General features: G+C 33.7%; 1 protein-coding gene across 3 annotated transcripts in view; it reads left to right on the top strand.

Moving 5' to 3' along the window:
• YTHDF3 (YTH N(6)-methyladenosine RNA binding protein 3) overlaps positions 1-23,707 on the top strand; it is a 30,270-nt gene extending 6,563 nt beyond the window's left edge. For 2 of the 3 annotated variants that reach the window (XM_004679842.2, XM_004679844.2), the window contains 2 exons: positions 6,006-7,604; positions 20,634-23,705. In XM_004679842.2, coding sequence (XP_004679899.1) covers positions 6,006-7,604; positions 20,634-20,657 — 1,623 coding nt within the window. In that variant the 3' untranslated portion in view covers positions 20,658-23,705. Of the gene's footprint in view, positions 1-6,005; positions 7,605-20,633 lie in introns of all 3 variants that reach the window. The other variant, XM_004679843.1, reaches the window with a different exon arrangement.
• The last annotated feature ends 352 nt before the right edge of the window (positions 23,708-24,059 follow it).

Raw genomic sequence — 24,059 nt, 5'->3', positions numbered from 1 at the left:
TTTTTTTGAATGTTGAAAGGTTTTAATCGTTGTCACTGCAATGTCATAGTCAAAGCATATTGCAAGATTTGATAAGAAATTTACAAGAGGACTAATTTGTGCCTGCATTTCTTAGTTAATGTAATTTTTTTCCTACTAAAACATTCCAATTTGACATTCCAATTTGAGTTTCATTGCTAATTAAAGTTTTAATATAATTTGGTAATGTAGGGGATAGAAAAAGAGACAAACATACTTTTATATGGTAAGCATGGATAATTTCATCAACTCAAATAACTGGTGACTTGTATTCAGATATTTACAGATAGTGTTGTGAATTCTAACAGGAAATAGAAATAAATAGTAGTGTTTGATATTTGTGTCATGGTGCTGTCATTTTGCTTTAAAAGTGAGATGATGGCCCTCCCTGGTTGCACAGCGGGTTAAAACACAGCACCATAAAGCTAAGGAAGGGAATTAGATCCCCTTCTCCAGGCGTGACCCATAGAGCACAACAGACTACTCCTGTCCCGTCCACCTCTCCCCTCAGTAGTATATTTTAGTCAGTCTGCCTGTTCTGCTCCACACTCTGTCTGGTGAATCCTCCCACTCCCCTTGCATTTGTGTTCTGTACCTCAATTTTTATATACATAAATAAATCTTCAAAAAAAAAAGATGAAAAATTATTGGAAATCTTCTAATTTTTTTAAGAAAACAAATGAATCATGTTATTAGTGAACTTTACAGTTGTAGAGGAAATTTTAACAAAAAGTAATTGCAAATTAGTGGAAAATAGCACTAGTTTTAGGATTGTGGAGAGCCAAATTGTATTCAACTGTATCTACCTCTTGGTCATTTCTCTTTACCACTCACTTCTGTTACTGTACATTCCTAGCGTACATAAATGAGTGGGAATGCATACATGAGAACAAAAATTGGCAATAAAAATCTGAAAATTTGGCTCACCTAAAAGATTGAAAAAATTTATTTCACATATATAATCTATTATCTCAGTAACAAATTTATTTTCCACTTATAAGGCTGTGAAAGGTATCACTGGAAAGTAGTAAAGGAAGATCATTTGTTGTGAATTGTACTATAGGTTTTGAAAGAAATAAAATTTAAACCAAAAGAAAGAAAAAAAAAACATACATTATATTTAGCCTATATAGTAATCTCAGATAAAATCTCTTATGGTAGTGTTTCCTAAATTTTTTGAGGAATTCTGAGGGAGAGGTGTGTTTGTTTTTAATTTGAGCCATAGCAGATCTCCCAAACAATCCATGATCATACAGACTCCATGATCAAATAAATTTGGAAAATTCATGTGGCCTACTCAGTTGGTTTTTTACATAATTTCATACTTTGTGTTTTATGTAAAGTAGATTACTAAGATGTGGATACAGTATGAAAATTCTCTTGACTTCTGCAACCTGTGGCTTTAATGAATTCTAGTGGCATGTAAATGCATGAGAATTACTACCTATAAGAATCTCTTGTGTTATATGTTAACAAATTTACAAATCATTTGTCACAAAGGCTTAGAAGAGTGATTTGTGGCATCTTACAGGATCTACCTAGTGGAGACCAGGTAGAGCACCCTGGATCCTACCCATGTGGCAGCCAGAGCCTGTTCTGTATTATTATTATTATTTAAAATATTTATTTATGCTTAGAGAATTAGGGTACAGGCTAGAGGTGTGGTGGGTGAGAGGATTCACCAGAGACAGAGTAGGGAGCAGAACAGGCAGATATACTGAAATACACTTTTGAGGAGAGCAGCTGGTGGGTCAGGAGAGGTCTGCCATGCCATGGGGGAGCAGCTCCCTGACTGGGAATTGAACTCCTGCTGCAGTGGCTTCGGAGAGCTTCTAATATGGTGCTTTAACCTGTTGCGCCACCAGGGAGAGCCCCTGTTCTGTATTTTATCTGTTAGTTATATTGAAATCCTGCAAGCCATTTCATTTGTAGGAAAAAAACTTTACAGTTGTTGGAAACTTATTTTTTAAGGACATAAAAGCATTTGCCTTTGTGGACCCAATTTTAAATTTTTATCCTACAATTTTTATATAGGATGAAAGCTTTGTTTTAAAGATTTAAAATATTTATTTTAATGTGATACCTGAATGGAAATATCTTTTTCTCTATATTATTATTTTTAATTCATGATATTTAAGTCAATACATTCTTGTGCTACTTAAAGAATTTTAAGGTTTGATGACAGTAAGGCTTTATTTTCTCTTGTTCTCCTTGCCAATACCACTGAATAAGGTTCAGCAGCTAACTTTATAAAATACTAAAAGTAATTACTATAACTTTTGAAGAGTACTAACATTGTAAAGCTTTCACAATGTTACATTGAAAACTGGACTTATTGGTGAGAAAAATGAAACTTAAGTGAAAACTTAGAGGTCAGTTGTACAGAAACTTAAGTTTCTCCTAATTAACTAAATTAGAAATATTTTCAAAGCTTGCCCTTTTAATGCAGATAAGTAAATTTGATTTATTGGCAAAATGATCTCAAGTAATTTGCATATTTATAGCTGAAGAATTTTAAAAATTTTCCAACTAAATACATGATGTGTTTTTAAAATTAAATCCTTTTATTTGCTTTTCACATTTTAAATAAGAGTGAAATTTTCCCTGGAAAGGTGTTTAATATTTTGGTATGGTGGTTTAAATTGCTTCATTTATTTAAGATAGATCAAACCCAGAGAAATTTTTGGCTTTGTATTTAGCTATGTTAAAATCATTACTAGTAGTTGTTAGTTCTACCCTTATGATATGGGCCATTATGTGACAGACTGTATCTGAACTGTGAAACATAGTTAACTTGCTAACCCAAGTCACACATGGTATAGACAAATTAGAAACTTGATATATAACTCTTGCACAAAATCAGCATTTATGGTAGTGAGGCAATATTCATCATAATTATAAATTTGCAAACACTTTATGAATGAACTTAAAAACTTTTTAACTGGCTGCTTTCTACTCCTTTATCCACGTAAGAACTTAATAAAATTTCAGGGACAACATTCTTAAAAGCTTTGATACTAGTTTCCTCCTTATTTGATCCAGCTCTCCTACTTTGTGATGCAGAATTTATTTACTTCCCTGTGGTATATATTTTTGTAACTCATAAGTTTTCTTTTGGAATGAGTATATCTCTTTTTTTCATAATGTAATATTAGATAGTGTTAGGTTAAAATAAGAAAAATAAAAGTATATGTTTAGTAGCATTAAAGTTAGAAAAGATAAATTTAAATATCTAATTATGTTTGTGTAAATGACTGTACTTTTTACTAAACTTTATAGAATTTTATATCACAGTGAGTTCCTTGGCATTACGAAGCAGTATGCTTTTTATCAGATAATTTAATGACAGTTGTTTTTGTTATTAAATATAAGTTTTACTGGAAATAATTTATATCATAATTTTCATGGTGTCTACTTGATTCTCCCAAGTTATTTTAGCTAGATTCCAGTCATAACTAAATGAAAATAATTTTTAAAAGGTAAAATATATTTCAATTTAAAGTACAGCACTGTCAAGCTAGTTGCAGCAATTGCAGCACGAGTTCAAATCAGTGAGGTGACCCACATGGCATGGTAGACCTCTCCTATCCTGCCCTCTGCCCCCCACTCTGTCTCTGGTGAATCTTCTCGTGCCCTGAACCTCTGGCCTATACTCCAGCTCTTGTATGCATAAAATAAATAAATCTTCAAAAAAAAAAGATAAAATACTAGCGTTTTGATACATCAGTTTGCTGGTAGAAATTGAAAACAATGGTTTTTCAAAGATACTTGTAGCAATTGTGAAGTTTGTCACAAGTAGATAGTATCTATGAAATCTTGTTAACTATGTTATTGTTACTTTTTTTATGTTTCTGCTTAGAAGAACTGGTGTAAAGAACAGAGGTTGGGGGTGTGGGGTAATGAGAGAATTTACCAGGGACAGAATGGGGAGCAGAACAGGCAGATTTACTGAAATATACTGTGGAGAGGAGCAATGGGGATGACAGGAGGGGTCTGCTGCACCCTATGGGGCTTAGTTCCCTGGCTGGGGCTCAAATTCAGGCCAATCAAACTCAGACCCTAAAGGTGATAACTCTGAGACTTAATCCTTAGGCCACCTTGGAGTCTCCTAGAACATATGCATATTGAAACACTTTCTTGAGTGGGAAAGCATTGCCAGAATAGCCCCATAACTAAAAACAAAAATGGGTTAAAGAATTTGTTCCAGGGAACTTAACAGAATTAGTCTGTATAAATTGAATAAATAGTATGGATTCTTGCAAGGGCAGTACTCTATCCTGGCTTGATATTAACTTAGGTTTTTTTTGATTTGCTTAATTTTACAAATTCTGAGTCTTTGACTAAGGTTTTCAAAGTCACACCAAAATCAAAGAGTGAAAGTATTATCAGACATGTTTTTAGCATAAGAAACCCATTTTCAAGACAAATCCTTAAAATTAATTTGAAGAGCATAGTTACTCCATTTTTATACACAACTAAGGTTTCCCTCTGCATAATCATTCTTTTTTCCCTCGGGTTTTATTGAGAAGTAATTGACATTCATTACTGTAAAAGTGTAGAGCATCCAGTGTGATGTTCAATTTACATATATAGTGATGTGGTAGCACGATAATGTCAGCTAACATTTATTCCTCAATATAACCAAAAGAAAATAATGAAAAGAAAATGGAAAAAATGTTCTATGTGATAAGAACTCTTAGGACTTAACTTTGTTATCTATATACCTTTTCATGATCTTTTGCCAAAGGGATTTTTTTTTAAGTGAAGGTATTTTTTCCCCATATTATCTTAACACAAGTGTTTGTTCAGTTGCATAAAGTTAATGTGCTAATTGTAACCTTGAGTCCTAAAAAGTGTTTTAAAAAGGGGATGACAGTTCTGTTGAAAGAAATTGTGACAAAGCATGATAACCGTGCAGGAAGTTTGTACATGAGTTTGAGAATTTGTTTTTTTCCTACCCACTCTATTAGCAAGTGATTTGAAACATTTTGTAGTGTTACTTTCTCATTTTTAATGTCAGTAAAGTGAAATTCTTTCAGTATTTTTGTTGTTCTGGACATAATATGCCAAAAATTTCATATAATACTGTTTTGGAACAAATTATGCAATTCAATACAATATTAGGTTTACATTACAATGTTTTAATTATGATCATCAGAATGAATTTGTTTATAAGCATTGGTCTACAGTATATCATCAATTTTACAAATACATATAATACATATTAAATGTTTAATTTTTACACTTACTAAGCAAATTTGAGCATTTTCCTCCTTTAATAAAATATGGTCCCTTTATTTTTAGAAAATATTAAATGATTAATATTTAAAATAAAATTTAATTTAATTGTAATTCTGGGGAAAGTGATAAAATTTATTGTGTTTAAGATTTGGAAGCTATGGGAAAAAGCTAAAAAAAAACAAAGCAAGAGGCCCTTGTTAATCCCACCATTAAGAAACCATAGTAAAGATTTTAGGTTTTGTCTTTTTTTTTTTCCCCAAAGTGAACAAGGCAAAACATAACAATATGCAAGTTTGGATTTGTAAATATAATTTTAAGCCTAATTTTTCTTAGTGTGAGCATTTTTCCATTTGATATTTTCTTTGTGAAAATACAAATTTTAACTTCAGAACTGATTTCCATCATAGATAACAGTGACTACAGTTTGTCAGTGTACACATTTATTTAATCCTTGCACATAAAGTTTGGATACATTCGTTACTGTATATGCTCAGTTAGTGCCTGTAAAATTATAAAGCAGAATTTTTTGGTAGAAATTAACAACAGTTTTAAATAATACCAGAGGATCTGGCTTAAAAAAAAAAATCCCTATTTCCCACTTCATTCCTCCAATATAAAGTGTTACAACAAATATTTTCAAATAAAATTATTCATCAGCAAATTTTATTGTTTATAACATTGGGTTTGAAGTTTTAATTTAAATTATCTGGGACATTTGATCCTGATTGTAGCTTTTTGTTTTCCAGAGTAACAGCTATCCACCAATGTCAGATCCATACATGCCTAGTTACTATGCTCCATCTATTGGATTTCCATATTCTCTTGGGGAAGCGGCATGGTCCACAGCTGGCGACCAACCTATGCCATATCTGACAACTTATGGACAAATGAGTAATGGAGAACATCACTATATACCAGATGGTGTGTTTAGTCAACCTGGGGCATTAGGAAATACCCCTCCATTTCTTGGTCAACATGGATTTAACTTTTTTCCTGGTAATGCTGATTTCTCTACATGGGGGACAAGTGGATCTCAGGGACAATCAACACAAAGTTCTGCTTATAGTAGCAGTTATGGCTATCCACCTAGTTCTCTTGGGAGAGCTATTACTGATGGACAGGCTGGATTTGGCAGTGATACTTTGAGTAAGGTGCCTGGTATTAGCAGTATTGAGCAAGGCATGACTGGACTGAAAATTGGTGGTGACCTGACAGCAGCAGTGACAAAAACTGTAGGTACAGCCTTGAGCAGCGGTGGTATGACTAGCATGGCAACTAATAGTGTGCCCCCAGTTAGCAGTGCAGCACCTAAACCAACCTCCTGGGCTGCTATTGCCAGAAAGCCTGCCAAACCTCAACCGAAACTGAAACCCAAGGGCAATGTGGGAATTGGGGGTTCTGCTGTGCCACCCCCTCCTATAAAACACAACATGAATATTGGAACTTGGGATGAAAAGGGATCAGTGGTAAAGGCTCCACCAACCCAACCAGTTTTGCCTCCTCAAACTATAATCCAGCAGCCTCAGCCATTAATTCAACCACCACCATTGGTGCAAAGCCAACTGCCTCAACAGCAGCCTCAGCCACCACAACCACAGCAGCAACAAGGACCTCAGCCACAGGCCCAGCCTCACCAAGTGCAGCCACAACAGCAACAGTTGCAGAATCGCTGGGTAGCTCCTCGGAACAGGGGAGCTGGCTTCAACCAGAACAATGGCGCGGGCGGTGAAAACTTTGGTTTAGGTGTTGTACCTGTCAGCGCTTCACCCTCCAGTGTAGAAGTGCATCCAGTGCTGGAAAAGCTAAAGGCCATAAACAACTATAATCCCAAAGACTTTGATTGGAACCTGAAGAATGGACGTGTGTTTATAATTAAAAGCTATTCTGAGGATGACATACATCGTTCCATTAAGTACTCTATCTGGTGTAGTACTGAGCATGGTAATAAGCGTTTGGATGCAGCGTACCGTTCTTTGAATGGGAAAGGTCCACTCTATTTACTCTTCAGCGTGAATGGTAGTGGACATTTTTGTGGAGTGGCTGAAATGAAGTCTGTTGTGGACTATAATGCATATGCTGGTGTCTGGTCTCAGGATAAGTGGAAGGGCAAATTTGAAGTTAAATGGATCTTTGTCAAAGATGTTCCCAATAATCAATTACGGCATATTCGCTTAGAAAATAATGACAACAAACCAGTTACCAATTCAAGGGACACTCAAGAAGTACCCCTAGAGAAAGCTAAGCAAGTGCTTAAAATAATTGCTACTTTCAAGCATACCACCTCAATCTTTGATGACTTTGCACATTATGAAAAGCGTCAAGAAGAGGAGGAAGCCATGCGTAGGGTAAGAGTCTAGTAGTTTTTGTGTGTAAGGGTCTTTTTATTGGGAATGGTGGGCATGGATGGGTATGCTTCAGTGTCTATTAATACTTTTTTCTGTGTTTAAGAACTGTGCTGGGAAGGAACCAAGCTTAAAACTCCATAAATTCCTTTACGATGCCATATTTGACTCATTTTCTCTTTTCTTTCCTAGTGTAGCCCTTCTTCTGAGTTACTTTTGCCTACTCTTTACCCTTTTGAGGGCAAAAAGCCCATTGAGTTTTGTTCATCAAAGCTCAGTGAGTTCTGCATTTATCAATAGGCAGATTTATATGTTAGTGAAGCACTCTTAAGGACTAATCTTAATTTTTCAGGGAAATGTTTAGAGTTTGAAACTATCAGTTTTTTGAAAGTTTGTTGTATTCATGAGAAACAAAATATCTCTTTTTCTCTAAAATTCTTGGAGCCCTTTTTTAATGTGTACACTTAAAGCACCATTACAAAATATGGTGAAAATTTTACTTTTAGTAAGGTAGCTTTGAATTGGGAAGAAAAGGGCTTTAAGATTGAACTAGAATTTGATTTCTGGTTTTGTTTATTCTCTGTGGGGCTTTGTGGGAGACTTCATCTCTGAATTTATACATTTTATGATTCCATCATACTGGCTGGGATTTGACCACAGAGCATACAACAGAATAAAAGGACTAAAAAATACTTTATGTTCCAAACTACAAAAGAAAATTGGTATCCTATTTTGGGGAGGAAGAGTGGGCAACTAGCAGATTTTCTTTACATGTTTCTTCAGATGAAGCTAAGGATAAAGTTAGAAGCATTTCCAATAAGTTATGTTCGTTAACTATGGAAAGCTCTCTGTAGAAATTAAGATAAGGCAGTATCCTAACTGTATTTGGATATAGCATATCAATGATTCATTTCTGTCTGTGCACTTGTGGCTTCTGGTTTTTGTATACAAGAGTGAACTCTTTAAATCAACATTCTTCAGTGGTGAATAATGTTAAAGCAGTAATTTCCAAACCTTAGGGTATGTAAATACCATTTGGGGTGCTTCTTAAAAATGCAGATTCTTGAGGACCCCCGCTTCCCCAAGAAAATCTGATATTTGATAAGGCATCTGGTAGTATGAACCTTTTTAAAATAAGTGCCTCATTTGATTTTGATAGCACTGAATTATTAGAAACTTTGCCTTGGAATAATACAAATGATTATTTAAGGACCTGCTCAACCTTCTAAAAAGGAGGGAATCAAAAGCAGCATCTGGATTTTGGAGTTCAGCATTTGAATTCTTGTAACTGCTGTTGTAGTAGACTTTGAGAAATGACGAGCTATGAAAGTGGGGGCAAGTGAAGATTTTCTTTTTTAGGGTGTGCTAGTTTTAGCTGAACTTCTGTGTTGATTATTATGTGATTGAGCAGTCAGTTGGAGGAATGTGGATTTGGGAACTTTTGTTCTGACAGTTGATTCCACTGAAAATGGGATGAAATTACAGGAAGAAAAAGATGGATGGCAAAAAAAAAATATTTTATAAACTTCTCTCATATCACTAATAAAAAGTCAGGTAACCCTTTGTGTTTCTTTCCACATTTCTTCCTTACCCAACCTGAAAATACAGTTGTAGTGTTTATTTTGAATATTCTATAGGTGAGGAATTGTTTATGACAGTTACATACTATTCTGTACTCATCTATACAAGTTATTTAAGTTTCATAGATTTTTAGACTCTTAATTTTACATTTAAGTTGTTAATAGTTTACTGGTAGTCATATTATATGTGCATGCTTATTTTGAATCTTAGATCTAACTTTTTTGTTATTTTTTTAGAACAAGTTATTTCGTGTATGTTATACTTACTAAGTACTTTTGGATCAAAAATATGTCTTTGACTATGCTATGTGAACCACCGTTTATTTAGATATAAAACTTGAGTCTGTTCATTTAGCCTTTGCTTTTTAGTTTTATGGTTTTGTATTATTTTTAATTTTGTTAGTCTGAGGTCACCCTAAATAGTCTTTCTTTGTAAATGGTGGTTACTGTCGAACAGTGTATAAGCATACATACTTTCATTATAAACATGTACTACTAATATATGGAATGTGCTCAACATGGGTTTCTGATGTTTACCTTACTCTTTTAATTTTTAACTTATTTTTTTTTAATGTTAAACTGTGTTCAGTGTTTGTCTTTTAGTGTCATTCATTCATTGATTCTTACCTTTATCATTTTTCTCCATTTTGGAGAGTTTTTCACTGTTCAACTTTTCTATATTGATGATTTGTTTTTGTGTTCATTGTGTGGTTTGTGAGGTTTTAAATTCTTCATTAATAGTATTAGTTTGCTTATATATCTAGTTTCCTTTTACATCCCTTAATCCAGAGTCCATCTTGACTTTATTGTGCAGAGAGATGGCTATTTCAAGCTTATTTCTATCTCCTCTTCCATCTCCTTTTAACTTATTTTTAAAATTTGTGTGCAGTAAAGTTGTATATTCCTTTTAGTTACTTCTTTATCTTTGAAGTTTTCTTTACTCTTCCTCTCCAGATTCCTGCCACTGATCTATTCTGTAACATTTACCATGATATATAAATGGAACTGCACACTAATATTTAAAACTGATTTGTTTCACTCAGCATAATTCTTTGCAGTTCACCTATGTTATGCTATTAATTCTTTGTTTCTTTTAATTACTAGATAGTATTCTATTGTATGAATTTACACAATTTGTTTATCCATTCTTTGAAGGACATTTGGATGTGTTCAGTTTTGGGGGAATGTAAATAAAGCTTCTATAACTATCCATGTATATTTCCTTTAAAAAATCTTGTAAAATTCACTTGGGGTGTATCGTCCTGTGAATTTTAACATTTTTGTGGGTTTGTGTAGCTACTACCACAGTCACGATACAGAATACCTCAACCTTACTTTCAAAACTATCTTGTACTATTCTTTTGTGTTTAAATCCTTCCCCCTTGTCTGACCATTGGCAGCCACAATCTGGACTCACACTTAAGTTTTGTTAGTAACTTTTTTGGGGAAAAAACATTTTAAGATTTATTTTGACTTGTTTTTCCTCTGTCATCTTTAAGCCAGGAAGTGATGTTAGTTGAGATTAGTTGCATGTTCTCTTCCCATTGCACTTGTGGAGATAGGAGAGTCATGATGTAAATCGACTTGACTTGTCAAGTGATTTCACAACCTTGGAAGAGTGAGAAAGCTGGTAAAATGTATTATGTCAGTAGTGAAATTTGATTTTTCCAGCTGTCATATCAAGGAGTTTTTCTGCTTTTTAACTATTATTTAGGGTACTAATTTGTCCGTTTTGATGATTCTACATCAAAGCTTCTGGTATCTAGAGGTCATATTTTCTCAGATGTGTAGTTTCAGGCCTTGGTTAGAGTATTACTTCTTAATCAAGACACAAAGCACTACTAACTAGAAAAGGAAATATTGGTAAAATTTGACTAGATTAAATTTTGTTCATTAGTGTTTAAAAGAAAGTGAAAGAACATGGCTTGGAGAAATGTCAACATAAATGACCAAGGATTAATATCAAGAATATATTTTTTAAAACTACTTAAATTTACTTAAGGAAAAATGAATTGATTGCTCTGTAGAAAAAATGTGGTGAAACTATGTATAGGCATCTCATGAGAAAGGAAACAAATTTGGCTTATTTAATATATATATCTAAAAGGATATTTAGGCTTTTTAATTAATAAGGGAAAAGCAAATAAAGACAAAATATTTTCTTCCATTTGGCAAAATTAAGTTTGATGTTAAGCATTGGGGAAAAGTTAGATCATCAAAATCTTTTGTACAATTAACTTGATACAATCATCTGAGGACATAGTTTGCCATTTCTTAGAAAATTGGTTATTTTGTGTACCTTCTAGACAACCATTACTGAAGAGAATATTCACAAATAATTCAGAAAATAGGCACAAGATTATCCACACCTGATAATAGCAAAAAACTGGGAACTATTCAAATGTTCATAAGCAGTAATATAACCAAATATATAGATGCTGTAGTGATAACAGTGAAATGATTGGATCATAACAACATGTAACACTATGAGTGAATCTTTTTTCCTTTTTACTTGAAAATAATAATTGGAAGAAGATGAATAGTACTTAAGCCTTTTGTTGAGATTCACCTGTTAGTAATATTTTTCCCTCTTGGCTTTTTTCTTCTTTTTTTAAATATGAGAGTATGTTTCACATAATCATGGTTCTTTTGCCCCAGAACACTGGAAGTATTTTTTCCTAAGAATAAGGATGAGCCACGGTGGCTTTTGAGTGTTTTTCTCTTAAGTTCCAGGCGAAAATGCATAAACGACCTAGAACAGAATAAACCAGTTTTTGAATAATATGAACAGTTTTAGAGGGCTCTAACTAACCTTCAAATCTTTACCTGTATCAGGTTTTAGAAGAATTTTTTTCTTGTTTTTTTCATAGTTTTATATGACTGATCCATAGGTCTGTGATTATGGTAGCATTCTTTCATTTCTCTTTTCACTGTATTTATGTTCTTATTTAAATTCATGAACTTGACAGCAGACACAAACTTTAAAAAGCCATATCCATCTTTTTCTTGGTAGTTCTTTATCATTAGCTTTTTTTTTTTTTTTTTTTTTAATTCTGGTCATTTTTGGGAATGGATACCTAACTTAAATAGCCAGGAAAGCACCCTGTGGAGAAGCCAACCCAACACATCCCGTCATTATATAAAACCTATATATATATATATATATATATATATATATATATGTATGTATGTATTGAGAGAGAGAGAGCCCTCCCTGGTGGTACAATGAGTTAAAATGCAATACTGCAACTTGCCACAGCTACTTCATTGCAAGTTTTATCCCCAGCCCCGGAGGTGATGCACATGGCTTTAGCAGACCTCTCCTGTCTCGCCTGCTGCTCCCCTCAGCAGTGTGCTTTGTTGATCTGCCTGTTCTGCTCTCTGTTCTGTCTCTGGTGAATCCTTTCACTGCCCCTGTACCTCTGGTCTGTGTACACCCAGTTCTGTATGCACAAGTAAATAAATCCTTAAAAAAAAAAAGTGAACAAGCAGATTAATAAAATGTTTTAGATCCAGTTGATCTGGAATTTCAAGTCGAAAGAAATCTCCAAACAAGATGAAAAATATAATGAATGAAAGAACAGGTGGAAAATGAGGAGGTCCAGTCTCTAAAAAGTTCAGAGAGTTCAGCACATACCCACAGGGAAGAGTGATAAGAGAAATTTCTGAGCCAAAAAGTAGAAGTTGTTCAGAAGGAAATGGGTTCACTGGGTGACCAGCAGAATTATTTAAAATTATAAAGAAAGAAGATAAAAAGAAAATCTTAAAAACTTCCATGTAACAAAAACACTGATTCAAAATGATACCTGCACCCCCATGTTTATTGCTGCTTTATTTACAATTGGAAAAACATGGAAGCAGCTCAAATGCCCAAAAGTAGATGACTGGATTAAAAAGATGTACATTTACACAATGGAATATTACTCAGCAACCAAAAAAAAAAAAAAGAAAGAAACATGTCTTTTGCAGCAACTTGGATGGAGCTGGAAAAGATCATGCTTAGTGAGATAAGCCAGAAAGAGAAAGAAAAATACCAGATGATTTCGCTCATAGCAGGAATATAATGGACTAGGCAAAAAAATAATAAGAATAATGAACAGCTGTATACCAGAGACACATTTTGTGGGGGTGGAGTGGGGAATGGGATCAAAAAAGGGGAGGTGGGGTGGGGGTGGAATGCACAGGACTGTGTTGACTTGATGATGGGAAGCCCATGAGGATTACAATTGAGATGAAAAAAAAAAAAGTACAAAATGATGTAAAAATAAACTATCATATTATTTAAAAAAAATCTAAACAACAACAAAACTTAAGTGTAAAAGACAAAATTACATTCAAAGGAAAGAAAATCAGATTATGGTAAGTCTCATCGAAGTCCTGAATATGCACATGTAAACCTTATTTTGACATGGAGGGGCATGAGGCATAGAGTCTTACAGATCAGTGTCAAATTATATTATCATTCAGAGGGTAGTTGCAAGTAAGGTAGCTAGATGTACCAGTGCTTAGCCACATTTTTTCATGAAGTTTCTTAAAGAGCTATTTCAACAGAAAATGGAGTTCAAGAAAGATAATGACCCAGCGGTAACTGCTTATACTAGAATAAATGGACTAAGGACCTTACTCATTTTGAATCAGTCTTAGTTCATAGTGTTTACCAGTATTTTAACTCTGTCCACAAGTGAAATGAGCCCTCAGTTGGGAACACTGACCTTGGTAAATAAGCTAAAAGGGAAAACATAACAGTGTCTTCTTACTGGAACATATGCTGTATGAGAGTAGGACTTGCTTTAATTACGACTGAATACCTCTCACTAGGATTTTAGTAAACATTTGTTACATGAATACTGTGAAAAAATTCCCATCGGAAAATTTTAGCATCAGGCTTTTCTTTATTGGATTAATCACTGCTTTTTTTCCCCCCCAATATTTTCCCCCCATTGTATTTAATAAGAACTACCTACCCATTTGTAGAGATGAGCAATAAGATATAAAAGACTTAATTATAGTTAGAAGAAAATGTTTTGAGATGGAGTGAGACGGGAAAGACTTGAGGAAGGTAAATTAATTTTCTCATCTTTGAAGACAGCAAGTAATTGTCTAAAGATGATCAGGCAGTCCTCGCTGGTAGCACAGTGGGTTAAAGTGCAGCACTATGAAGCTAGACACAGCTGCTTCAGCATGAGTTCCCCACCCAGGGAGGTGACCACATGGCTTTGCAGACCTCTCCTGTCTCACCAGCTGCTCCCCTCAACAGTGTACTTCTCAGTCGGCCAGTTCTGCTCCCCACTCTGTCTCTGGTGTATCCCCTCACTACCCCTGCACCTCTGGCCTGTTCTCCACTTCTGTATGCATGAATAAATAAATAAATAGTTTTTTAGAATGCAGATGATCAGGCAGTTATGCTGTATGTATCTTATTTCAAGTCATGGGGACAGTCACTAGAACTAAAGAAGGACAAGGGGAAGAAAGGTGGAATATAATATTCACTGTTACAAATTGGTCATCAACACACAATAGGAATTGGAAATTTATGTGTTAGTATGCTACTTGAAGTTTCAATGGCAGCTTATTGGATTCAAAGTAGAAAGGATTTATAGAACAAATGAGCTTTACTTTTTATTTTTTAACTTAACCATTTATATCTATTGTACTGATAAAGGTAATTAGAAAATAAAACAAACTCGTGAGTATATTTGTCTAGGATAAATTCAAGTAGTGGAATCCACTTTTGACTAGAAGATCCTTTCATTAAGATTTTACCTATGTTTAATGTACCTTTGAGTCTCTTGTCTGTATTATTTCATTCATATTATTTCATTCTTACTGGTCATGGAAAAATCTGAGGTGAGGTTTCTAGTTGAGTAGCTCTTAATTCCAATGTAGGAGTATTTTTCAGCTGCTTTGAAATTGTTCAAAGTTGAACTTTTAGTTCAGTTTCCAAAATAATGGCTTTTAACCACTTCCCTCAGAAGAGATGAAATCTCTACAGCTCACACAGAAGTAAGCAAGACCTAACGACAGTAAAATCCCTGTTATGTAGGGCAATAAAATCCCTGTTACGTAGTTTTAATTTTAGAATCTTCTGTAGCTCTTAGTCATATATTGTAATCATGTATGCTGTTCAGCATTGAGTATTTTCAAAGAGTAAATTTCCTGACACTTTTAAAAGATATAATTTAAATAGCATTGTTTCTTTTGTCATTATCAAAGTAACCAATTTTGTAAGTAACTCTCTAATAAAATGTTGAATGATACTTAGTTTTTATTGCAGACTCTTTCTGACGAGTATAGTCTTTATAAGTCAGAGATTGCTTTGTTTAATACTGATTTGGTCATTTTTCCATTCAGATTAATTGTGTGGTTCCATAACAGAAAAGTGACTTATGTTACAATCTTGATAAAAAAATTTTATGAATTTTAATTGAGTTGGTTATATAGATCTTTTACACATACTGTCTTTAATACGCTTTGTAATATGAATAGTTATCATTGAATTTATTTTTCTAAAGCAAATGCTAGATTACTTAAAATACATGTTTAAGTGAAAACAAAATATTGAAGTAACTTGAATTATCTTTCCTGTTAATAATTTATTTAAAAATTTTGACATGTATTTCTTAATTTGGAAGTTTACTGACTTTCCATTCTAACTTGTGAGTAAAATTGTTTTTACTGTCTCTTGGCAGAAAATTCAGTATGGAAAGGTTTTCACTCTTGCCTTATACACTTGATATTAAGTATTAACATGTTTTCTTTTGCATTTGAAATGACATAAGGAAATGGAAAACGACTATATGATACGTAATTTTAAAAACTTGGATGTAAAATACTATTATTGGATAATTCCACGTGTGAATGGTAGTCTGGAAAATAAATTCATTATTTTCATTTTATTGTAAAGATTACAAGATCTGATTACAAAATAGAGTTGTCTATGTGTGATTCCTTTGAATGACTTTAAATGCTTTTGTATCAAGTACCAGATAAGTCAGTTTTTTTTTTTTTCTGAGAGTTTTGCTAGTATACATCTTGGCTATCCCTTGGTGAATTTTTGGTTTTAATTTTTTTTATAGTTCAGAATTGGTCTATTTTTTGAAATTCTTTGTCATTCACTTTCTTAATGCAGAAGGATCCATCATGTTGTTGGAACAGAGTATGTCAGAAGCTTTTCTCAGTAATGTAACACTTTAATGGTTCTGAACAAATGCACAGGCTTTTAAACAGCTGGGGGTTTTATCCATCTGTTGCTATCCTTGTTCAGCTCTATAGCAATGAATTTTTCCAGTTTCATTGGTCAGCCTCAGCAGATCTTACTCCTGGTAAATCACTAATTTTCCTAAAGAATTGAATCTAAATATACATTTCACTTTCATTTATTGTGCATCTGCTCACCCTCACTCCCCCTTTTTTTAAATTACAATCTGCTATTTCACTGGTCTTGATTTTTGGGGCAGAATGTAATAATTTTATCTGTACAAGCAAAAGGAGAAGCAGGACAGCCATTAAAATAACAATACTATGTAAAACTAACTTTGTATTTCTGCAGCAATATAATATTTGGGACTTGTATTTTTCTAACTTTTAATATGAGTTTTTAAAAACATTATGTTGAGATAATTTTAGAACTACAGAAATGTCGCAGAGGTAATGCACGATGTTTATGTATTTCCTTTATTTAGTTTCCCCCAATATTTATGTTATGTAATCATAGTACACTTATCCAAAGAAATAAAGAAACATTAATGGACCCTGTTTTCATTTTATTACTGTTTACAGTACCAAGACTTGAAAACAACTTAAGTGTCCTTTGATATGAATGAATAAGGAAAATGTCTTACATATAGATATTGGAATACAATTCGTAGAAAAAAAGAAATTCTGCCCTTTTTGACAACATGAACTCATTTAGACATATCACATGTGGAATGTGGAGTCCTAAAGATAGTGACATTGGCACTATATACTTGAACTATAGACTTCTAGATTTCCTCAGTTTGTCATGTCTCCTTATACTCTTTGTCACAAAGATAGTGACATTGGCACTATACTGAACTACAGACTTCTAGATTCTCTCAGTTTGTCATGTCTCCTTATACCCCTTATGTCTCTCATTGTTTTAACATTTTTGAAGAGTACTGGTTAGGTGTTTCAAAAGGTTCCTCAATTTTTGTTTGCCACTGCTTACTTGTGGTTAGAATGAGGTGTAAACAGGTTTTGGAGAAGACTACACGTAGATTGATGTATCCTTCTGATCTCATCATAATGCATAATATGGTAATACTGATTATTAGTTAAAATTGTATCATTTTGATTTCTTCAATGTAACTTTTCCCCCCTACTTTTCCTGCACTAAGGAGCAAGTCATGTCCAGCTAACTCTTAAGGAAAAGCAAACCTTTTCTCTGCAGGGAGGGCTATCAAAGATTTTAAGAATTTAATATCTAGTTTACACTCTTCCATTTGTTCTTTCTCACATTTCCAGCAGTCACTTTGTCTCGGATCCATCAGTTCACTAAATTTTTTTTTTTTTTGAAAATATTTATGCATACAGAACTGGGGTACAGGCCAGAGGGGCAGTGAGAGGATTCACCAGAGACAGAGTGGGGAGCAGAACAGGCAGATAGATGAAATACACTGATGGGGGAACAGCGGGCCGGTCAGGAGAGGTCTGCCACGCCATGTGGATCACCACTGGGGCAGGCGGGGATCGAACTCATGCTGAAGTGGCTTTAGTTTCTTAGTGCTGTGCTTTAACCCACTGTGCCACCAGGGAGGGGCCCACTAAAATTTTTTTGTGTATGATTTACATCTCCTTTGTCCTACTCTGTAATTTGAGATATTTCTTGAACTTAATATTCTACTCCCTAATTTACTCCCCAAATAGTCCCCCGTTAGTTCATTTTTGAAATACTCAATTTGAAAATCAGATTTCTAAGTTAGAAAAAGTTTTTGTCTTTTCTGGCATTTGTTCCTACGTGTCTGCTTGCTAGCTTTTCCCTTTCTTCTTCCCTATCTCTATTCATGTGTTCACCATTTCCCGCAGTTTTCATGTTCTTGTGTTTCCAGAGTGTTTATCCTTAGTTTTCTTCCTGGATGATATAACTTCTTAGATAAAGTTACTTCCTTGTGACTCATTTGGGCTAAAGTCTGGTTACTGAAATATGACTTAGGATAAGTATGTATGATAAAAAGATATTAAGTCATTTACTTGTAATGTTTAGGCAAGCTGTTGGCCCTTCTGAGAAGACTGAAGAATATTTTGTTTTCTGTTTTTGCTACCCAAAAGTGGTTAGGGATTTCTTAGTTCATCTTTTAAGCCCCATGAAAATGACAGGAGACTTGTCTGTAATGGTCCTCTTGGAGTTCTTTCTCTACAGACCAAATTCTGGGCCTTTATGATCATAATGTCCCATTACGTTTGCTAAACCAGGGTGGAGAAGAAACCCTTTACCAAACTTTTCAAAAGCCCTCAACTGTTAGGTCAGCCTGTTTGAAGCCTAGATCTACTAATGGAAAGGGGAGGATAGCTCCCTTTGTAAATAATTTTTTTTAAAGATTTATTTATGCACATAGAACTGGGGTACAGGCCAAAGGTGCAGGGGCAGTGAGATGATTCACCAATGACAGAGTGGGGAGCAGAACAGGCAGATCAGCAAAGTACACTACTGAAGGGAGCAGTGGGTAAGACAGGAGAGGTCTGTTGTGCCATGTGTGCCAGCTTCCTGGCTGGGGATCAAACTCGTGCTGCAGTGGCTGAGGCTATCTGCTTTCTTAATGCTGTGCTTTAACCTGTTGTGCCACCAGGGAGGGCCCTGCAAATTTTTGAATGTCAGTTATTAAAAGTAATGCTCATGTTCTCAGAGTCAGTTTGCATATTTGTATCTGAAAGAGCGCATTTGTCTAGTATGCAGTCTTCTGAGCTTTTTTGAATAAAAACAGTCTTGAATGTGATTTTTCATGAACCTACATATCAATGATACATGTATAAATTATGTAAATATGATAGTATTTTATTAATCTTGATATTTCAAGTTTTTCTCATCACCCTCTCACACCCATCCCACCCCCATTCTGTAGAGTTTATCTTATAGATAATTTTTCTTGAGTTATACTTGTTTCACTTACCTTTAAGTAGAGTTGGTGTTTTTCCTATAGTTTCTAGGGCTTTTCATGGAGTGGATGATTTTTTTTGGGTTTTTGTTTGCTTAATGTGGCTGGGTTTTGTTATTTAATCCTTTTGAAACATGATTTGCTTGTTGTGTCCAGCTGTAATTATTTTGCTGTATCAGTCATTTGCTTGATTCTTTATTTTGTTCCACACTTGTGAAAATGTCCTTAGTTTGTCTTATCTTTCTGACTTATTTTGCTGCTTATAATCCCCTGGAGCTTTTCCCATTTGTTATAAATGGTAACTTTCATCTCATTATTGCTGAATTGCACTCCATTGTGCGTGTATACCACCATATCATCTTTTTCCTGTCCTTAAGTAGTGGGTACTTAGCTTGCTTCCAATTCCAGCAAATTCTGTTTGGAATTTTAAATAAAATTTTCTGATGCTGTCACAGAAGATGGAAAAGTATATTCATATTTATTGTTGGATGTGGAGAAATTAGATAGGAGTAGTTAAAAAAGTTGGGGCTTTATAATGTGTTATACACCAAATGCTTTTCTAAGTGTTGTTGCTGGACCTGACAGTAACAGGATCACCTGTGAACTTGCTAGAAATGCAGACTCATAGGTTCTGCAGTCATTTGAGGCCATGTCTCTATTTCCATAGCCATCCTGATGATGCTAAAGCTTGCTCAAGTTTGAGGAACTATTGAATTACCCATTAGAACAAGATGGTACAAACTACATGATGAATTTACTTGATAGGCAGGTACAGTGTTGGCCACCCTTTATCTTCAATGAGTTTTCTTAGTAGGAATTAGTAAATCTTAATGTTTCTTGTGAAAGTTAACAGATCATTTAAGCATGATTCTGGGGTAATTTGGCTTAATATATTTCTAACACTGGAATTTTAATATAATGCATTCTTTTTCTCCTGACGCTACCTCAGCCTGTTTGCAGTTACAGAAGCTTTGTAGTTTATTTAATAGCTTACCATCAAAAATTCATTGAAACAGCTTGCAAGGCAGTTGTTTTTTGTTTTTTGTTTTTTTTTTGCAAGGCAGTATTTTAATATACTGACGTTAGGCAGAATCATATGGGACAACAGATCTGTGGAGAGGGCTTCTACTCTCCTGAAACATGTCTTCGTTTTTGGAGTTCTTTAAAGTATTCTGTGGTAATTATCCCACTATGGGTAGAACAGATAGGTAATAATAAAATGCTGTAAGCTAATTACTTGAATTAATATTTGAAGAACTTTTTATGGAGAATAGTTTATGTTTTTGCATATAGTTTAAAACTTTAATGATGATGTTTTGTTCAACTTCTTTGTCTTTCAGGAGAGAAATAGGAACAAACAATAACCATATGAAGATGTCCTGTTAGAATTACAACACTAATGATGTAGACTCTGGAAATGCCTAATAAGTCAAAGAAGACGTTATTAAAGCTTTTTTTCTGCTTAAGGTGACATCTTTGAACTGTCTAACACAGAATTGACTCTTGTAATGGTTTTCATCAGCGCATCTGCCCTTATATTCTCACCAAACACACTTGAGAACTGTAACTTCGTCAAGCACTTTCTGTCCTGAAGCTTTTACCAGTATCTGCTGTCTTTTGTAATTATGCATCCTAGCTAAGGCACAGAAGACTGAATGAATGCAAGGATTCATTAACTCTTTGAATTTGTTAAATACTAACAGTTAACCATTAGAAGTGGTTCAATGATGTAAGAGTCACACTGCTTCAACTTTTTCTTTGTTGTAGTTTTTAAATTGTCAATTTTTAGCTACTTGACAGATTAAAAGCAAAATAATCATGCCATATTTAGTCCTGGAGTTGAAGTCTAAATGTTTATGTGAAAAATTCTTGTAGTAAACTTTTAATATGGCAAAGCAACCTTAAGCTCTATTTTAGCCAAATGAAACATAATCTGAAATTATATTAGAACATTTCCCTTGTCTTCAAACTGTTTGGTGTAACAGAATATTGATATGCAGCTTGGTGAATTTCACCAGTTAATGCACATTCTTTCCTCCTTCCCCCAATAATATGTATACTGAAAAATGTGCATTTGTCTGAGGAATTATTTTGTTTGCTACCACTTAATGAATCTCAAAATTTTGAGTAAATGTACCTCAGTCTAATCAGACTTTTTATGACCTTTATAACTACATTTAAAACCCTTAATTCCTATTTCTGGGTGTTTGCGAGCCTGATTGCTATCATGAAGTAAAAATTTATTACTCTAGGTATTCACTAGCTAAATAAACATAGTTCTTGTTTAGCAAGCATATACTGTTCCTCACTCTTTTCTCCAGCTTTTGCAGTGTCCTGGCATCCTTAAAATACTTTGAAATATGGCCTTGATCCATGGATTAAATCAGTATCTAAGTGAATGTGTTGATGTTTTATTGATCAGATCTATATAAATGGGAATACAGCATATATCTGGATATTCTTATAGTTATCTTTTTAACATCTTATTTTTTTTCATTAATTAACTACATATCAACATTAATTTTGTATCTTCAAATTGATTTTGTATAAGTGTGTCAAGCATCTGTATTAATTGATTTGATGGCATAAGGTTATGAAGATAATGTACTGCCCCTTATATTACTGTTCCAAAAGGAGAAAACTATGTAGAAAGGTATGTTAAGGGTGAAAATAGCAATATAGTAGATTTGAATACCTTGATGTTTTTGCATTACTCCATTTATGTTTACATCATGTTTAGAAATGTTTCATTTCCTATGGTCTTTGGTCACTTCAGTTCAAAAAGTTAGTGACAGGTATTTCATTGAGATTTTCATTTATATGATTTTTTTTTATACTATGTTTTCTTAAAATGTACAAATACTGTATTCAAGTGAAAAAATACAGTATTTGTAAATAATCGTAGCTACTTCACAGTTCTTTGGTAGTCCCAGTGTAGTTTTATCAGTGTTTACTGAAGGGAACATCAAAATATAATGGTATATTACAAAATAAAGACTTTCTTAAAGGAAAATTGCACCTATTTTATCTTTTCCAGAGTAAGCCATGAAATGTTGTACAATGTCTCTTACTATTTATAATGAAAATTGGCATTTGGATATAGTCACCACAGCAATGTTCTGCATCTTTATGATTATATAGGTAGGACGTGTCAGAGATGACATGAGCGTATTAGAGAAAACTGTAAAGGGGTGACCTTGTAGAAAGGATTTGAGTCCTCTTCTCTGAGGTTCTTTTTCTTGGTGCTTTATTAGCAACTCTGAATATTTTTATAAAACTAGTTACATTAAAAACTGATTCAAACTTAATATTTAATTTACATTAGGTTTCTATATAAGAAGTATCACAGAAATATTCAGCAAGCAGACTGATTGCAATAGCAGAAATGTCAAAGGTAATTGAGTAGCCTATTTGTGGTGAGGTGTGCATCCCAGTGCCTTTATCCTGGATTTCTAATAAGTGAAATGGGTGCAGCATTCCTTTGGAAAAGAAAAAGTTTTTCTTTTTCAATTAATTTTGTTTTCACATTTACATTTTCTTCAGAGCACCTACCTTCTCTTCCTCCTTGGTCTGTCAGTGTATTGCAAAATATTTTTCCTAAGTGAAATTATCACAGGTTGTCTCAATAGCACAACTAACTGAATGTTTCTTAACTGTAGGGACCAAAAGGGAGAGAACTTGGGCTCTACAGCAGGAGATCCTTCTTCAGATATTTGAATAATTGCTAATTAAGACATTATTGGTCCAGCAAATCTCTTGCTTAATGTTTATCCAAGATCTGGTTTGAATGTTTCTTTTAAAGTTATGTGGATATTTTATTTTGAAAGGTATTAGAGTTTGTATATTTAACAGTAAAGGGGGAAATGTAACCAAAATTAGTATTCTTTCTCTATTCATATTGGTACTTGAAGATTGCTTTTAAAAGAAACCCCAGTTTTCCTAATTTTAATTCTTAATTAATTCCTCATTTTAACTTAAATGATCTTTTTAATTCAGAAGCTGTGTTCTTTTTGAATACCATGCATGGGGGTTAAGCTGATATTAAAACAGTTTGCAATAAAAAAGAATCAGCTTAAATCATTTAATCATTTCAAGTGCATTCTGCATCCTATAAAAATAAGTTTGAAAAATTTAAGAGAATTGTGTTTTCATTAAGTTTTGCATATCTTTTGTTATGCCATGTGAATTCCCTTCTTTTTCATATGATTAAAGGAAGGTTATGAAAATGATTAGTTCATTTACATTCACTGTAGCAATTACATGAGCATTTGAATTTTGAATTTTGTCGTGTTTGGGTTTGTTCATTCCTGTGAATGATGGTACAGTTAGGTGAGATTTTCTGTTTATGGTACCCAAACTCACCATTTGGTCCTCTTTAATCTTTGAGGGTTTCAATAAAAATTGTTCACTCATATTTTTGTGTTCTTTCCATTTTATCTTTATAAATAGTATTGCCTGTTAGCAAATACAAATTTTGTCTACTGTATTCTGGATTTCTCGGTTGACATTTTTTAAGTACGAATATATTGTTTTATGTGTTTTCATTGGCCAGACAAGGTTTTCTTTCAGAACACAAAACTTGCCATTGAATTATCTTGATGTGTGTTTTTTACTCGTTTCTCTTGGTGGAATAGTGAAAAGCAGGTATCACTCATGTAGTGGCAGTTTAAGTACAATATTTAGAAATAGTGCACTAAATCCATAATTTTGTCCATACAAAATGTAAATTAATTGTCTTTATAAAACATAATGTCCAGGGAAAATGC

The sequence above is a fragment of the Condylura cristata genome, unplaced genomic scaffold (assembly GCF_000260355.1).
Source record: "Condylura cristata isolate star-nosed mole 26May11 unplaced genomic scaffold, ConCri1.0 scaffold00009, whole genome shotgun sequence".
In the NCBI taxonomy this organism is placed as follows: Eukaryota; Metazoa; Chordata; class Mammalia; order Eulipotyphla; family Talpidae; genus Condylura; species Condylura cristata.
Note: the sequence above shows the minus strand (reverse complement) of the source record. Positions and strands in the feature narration are given on the sequence as shown.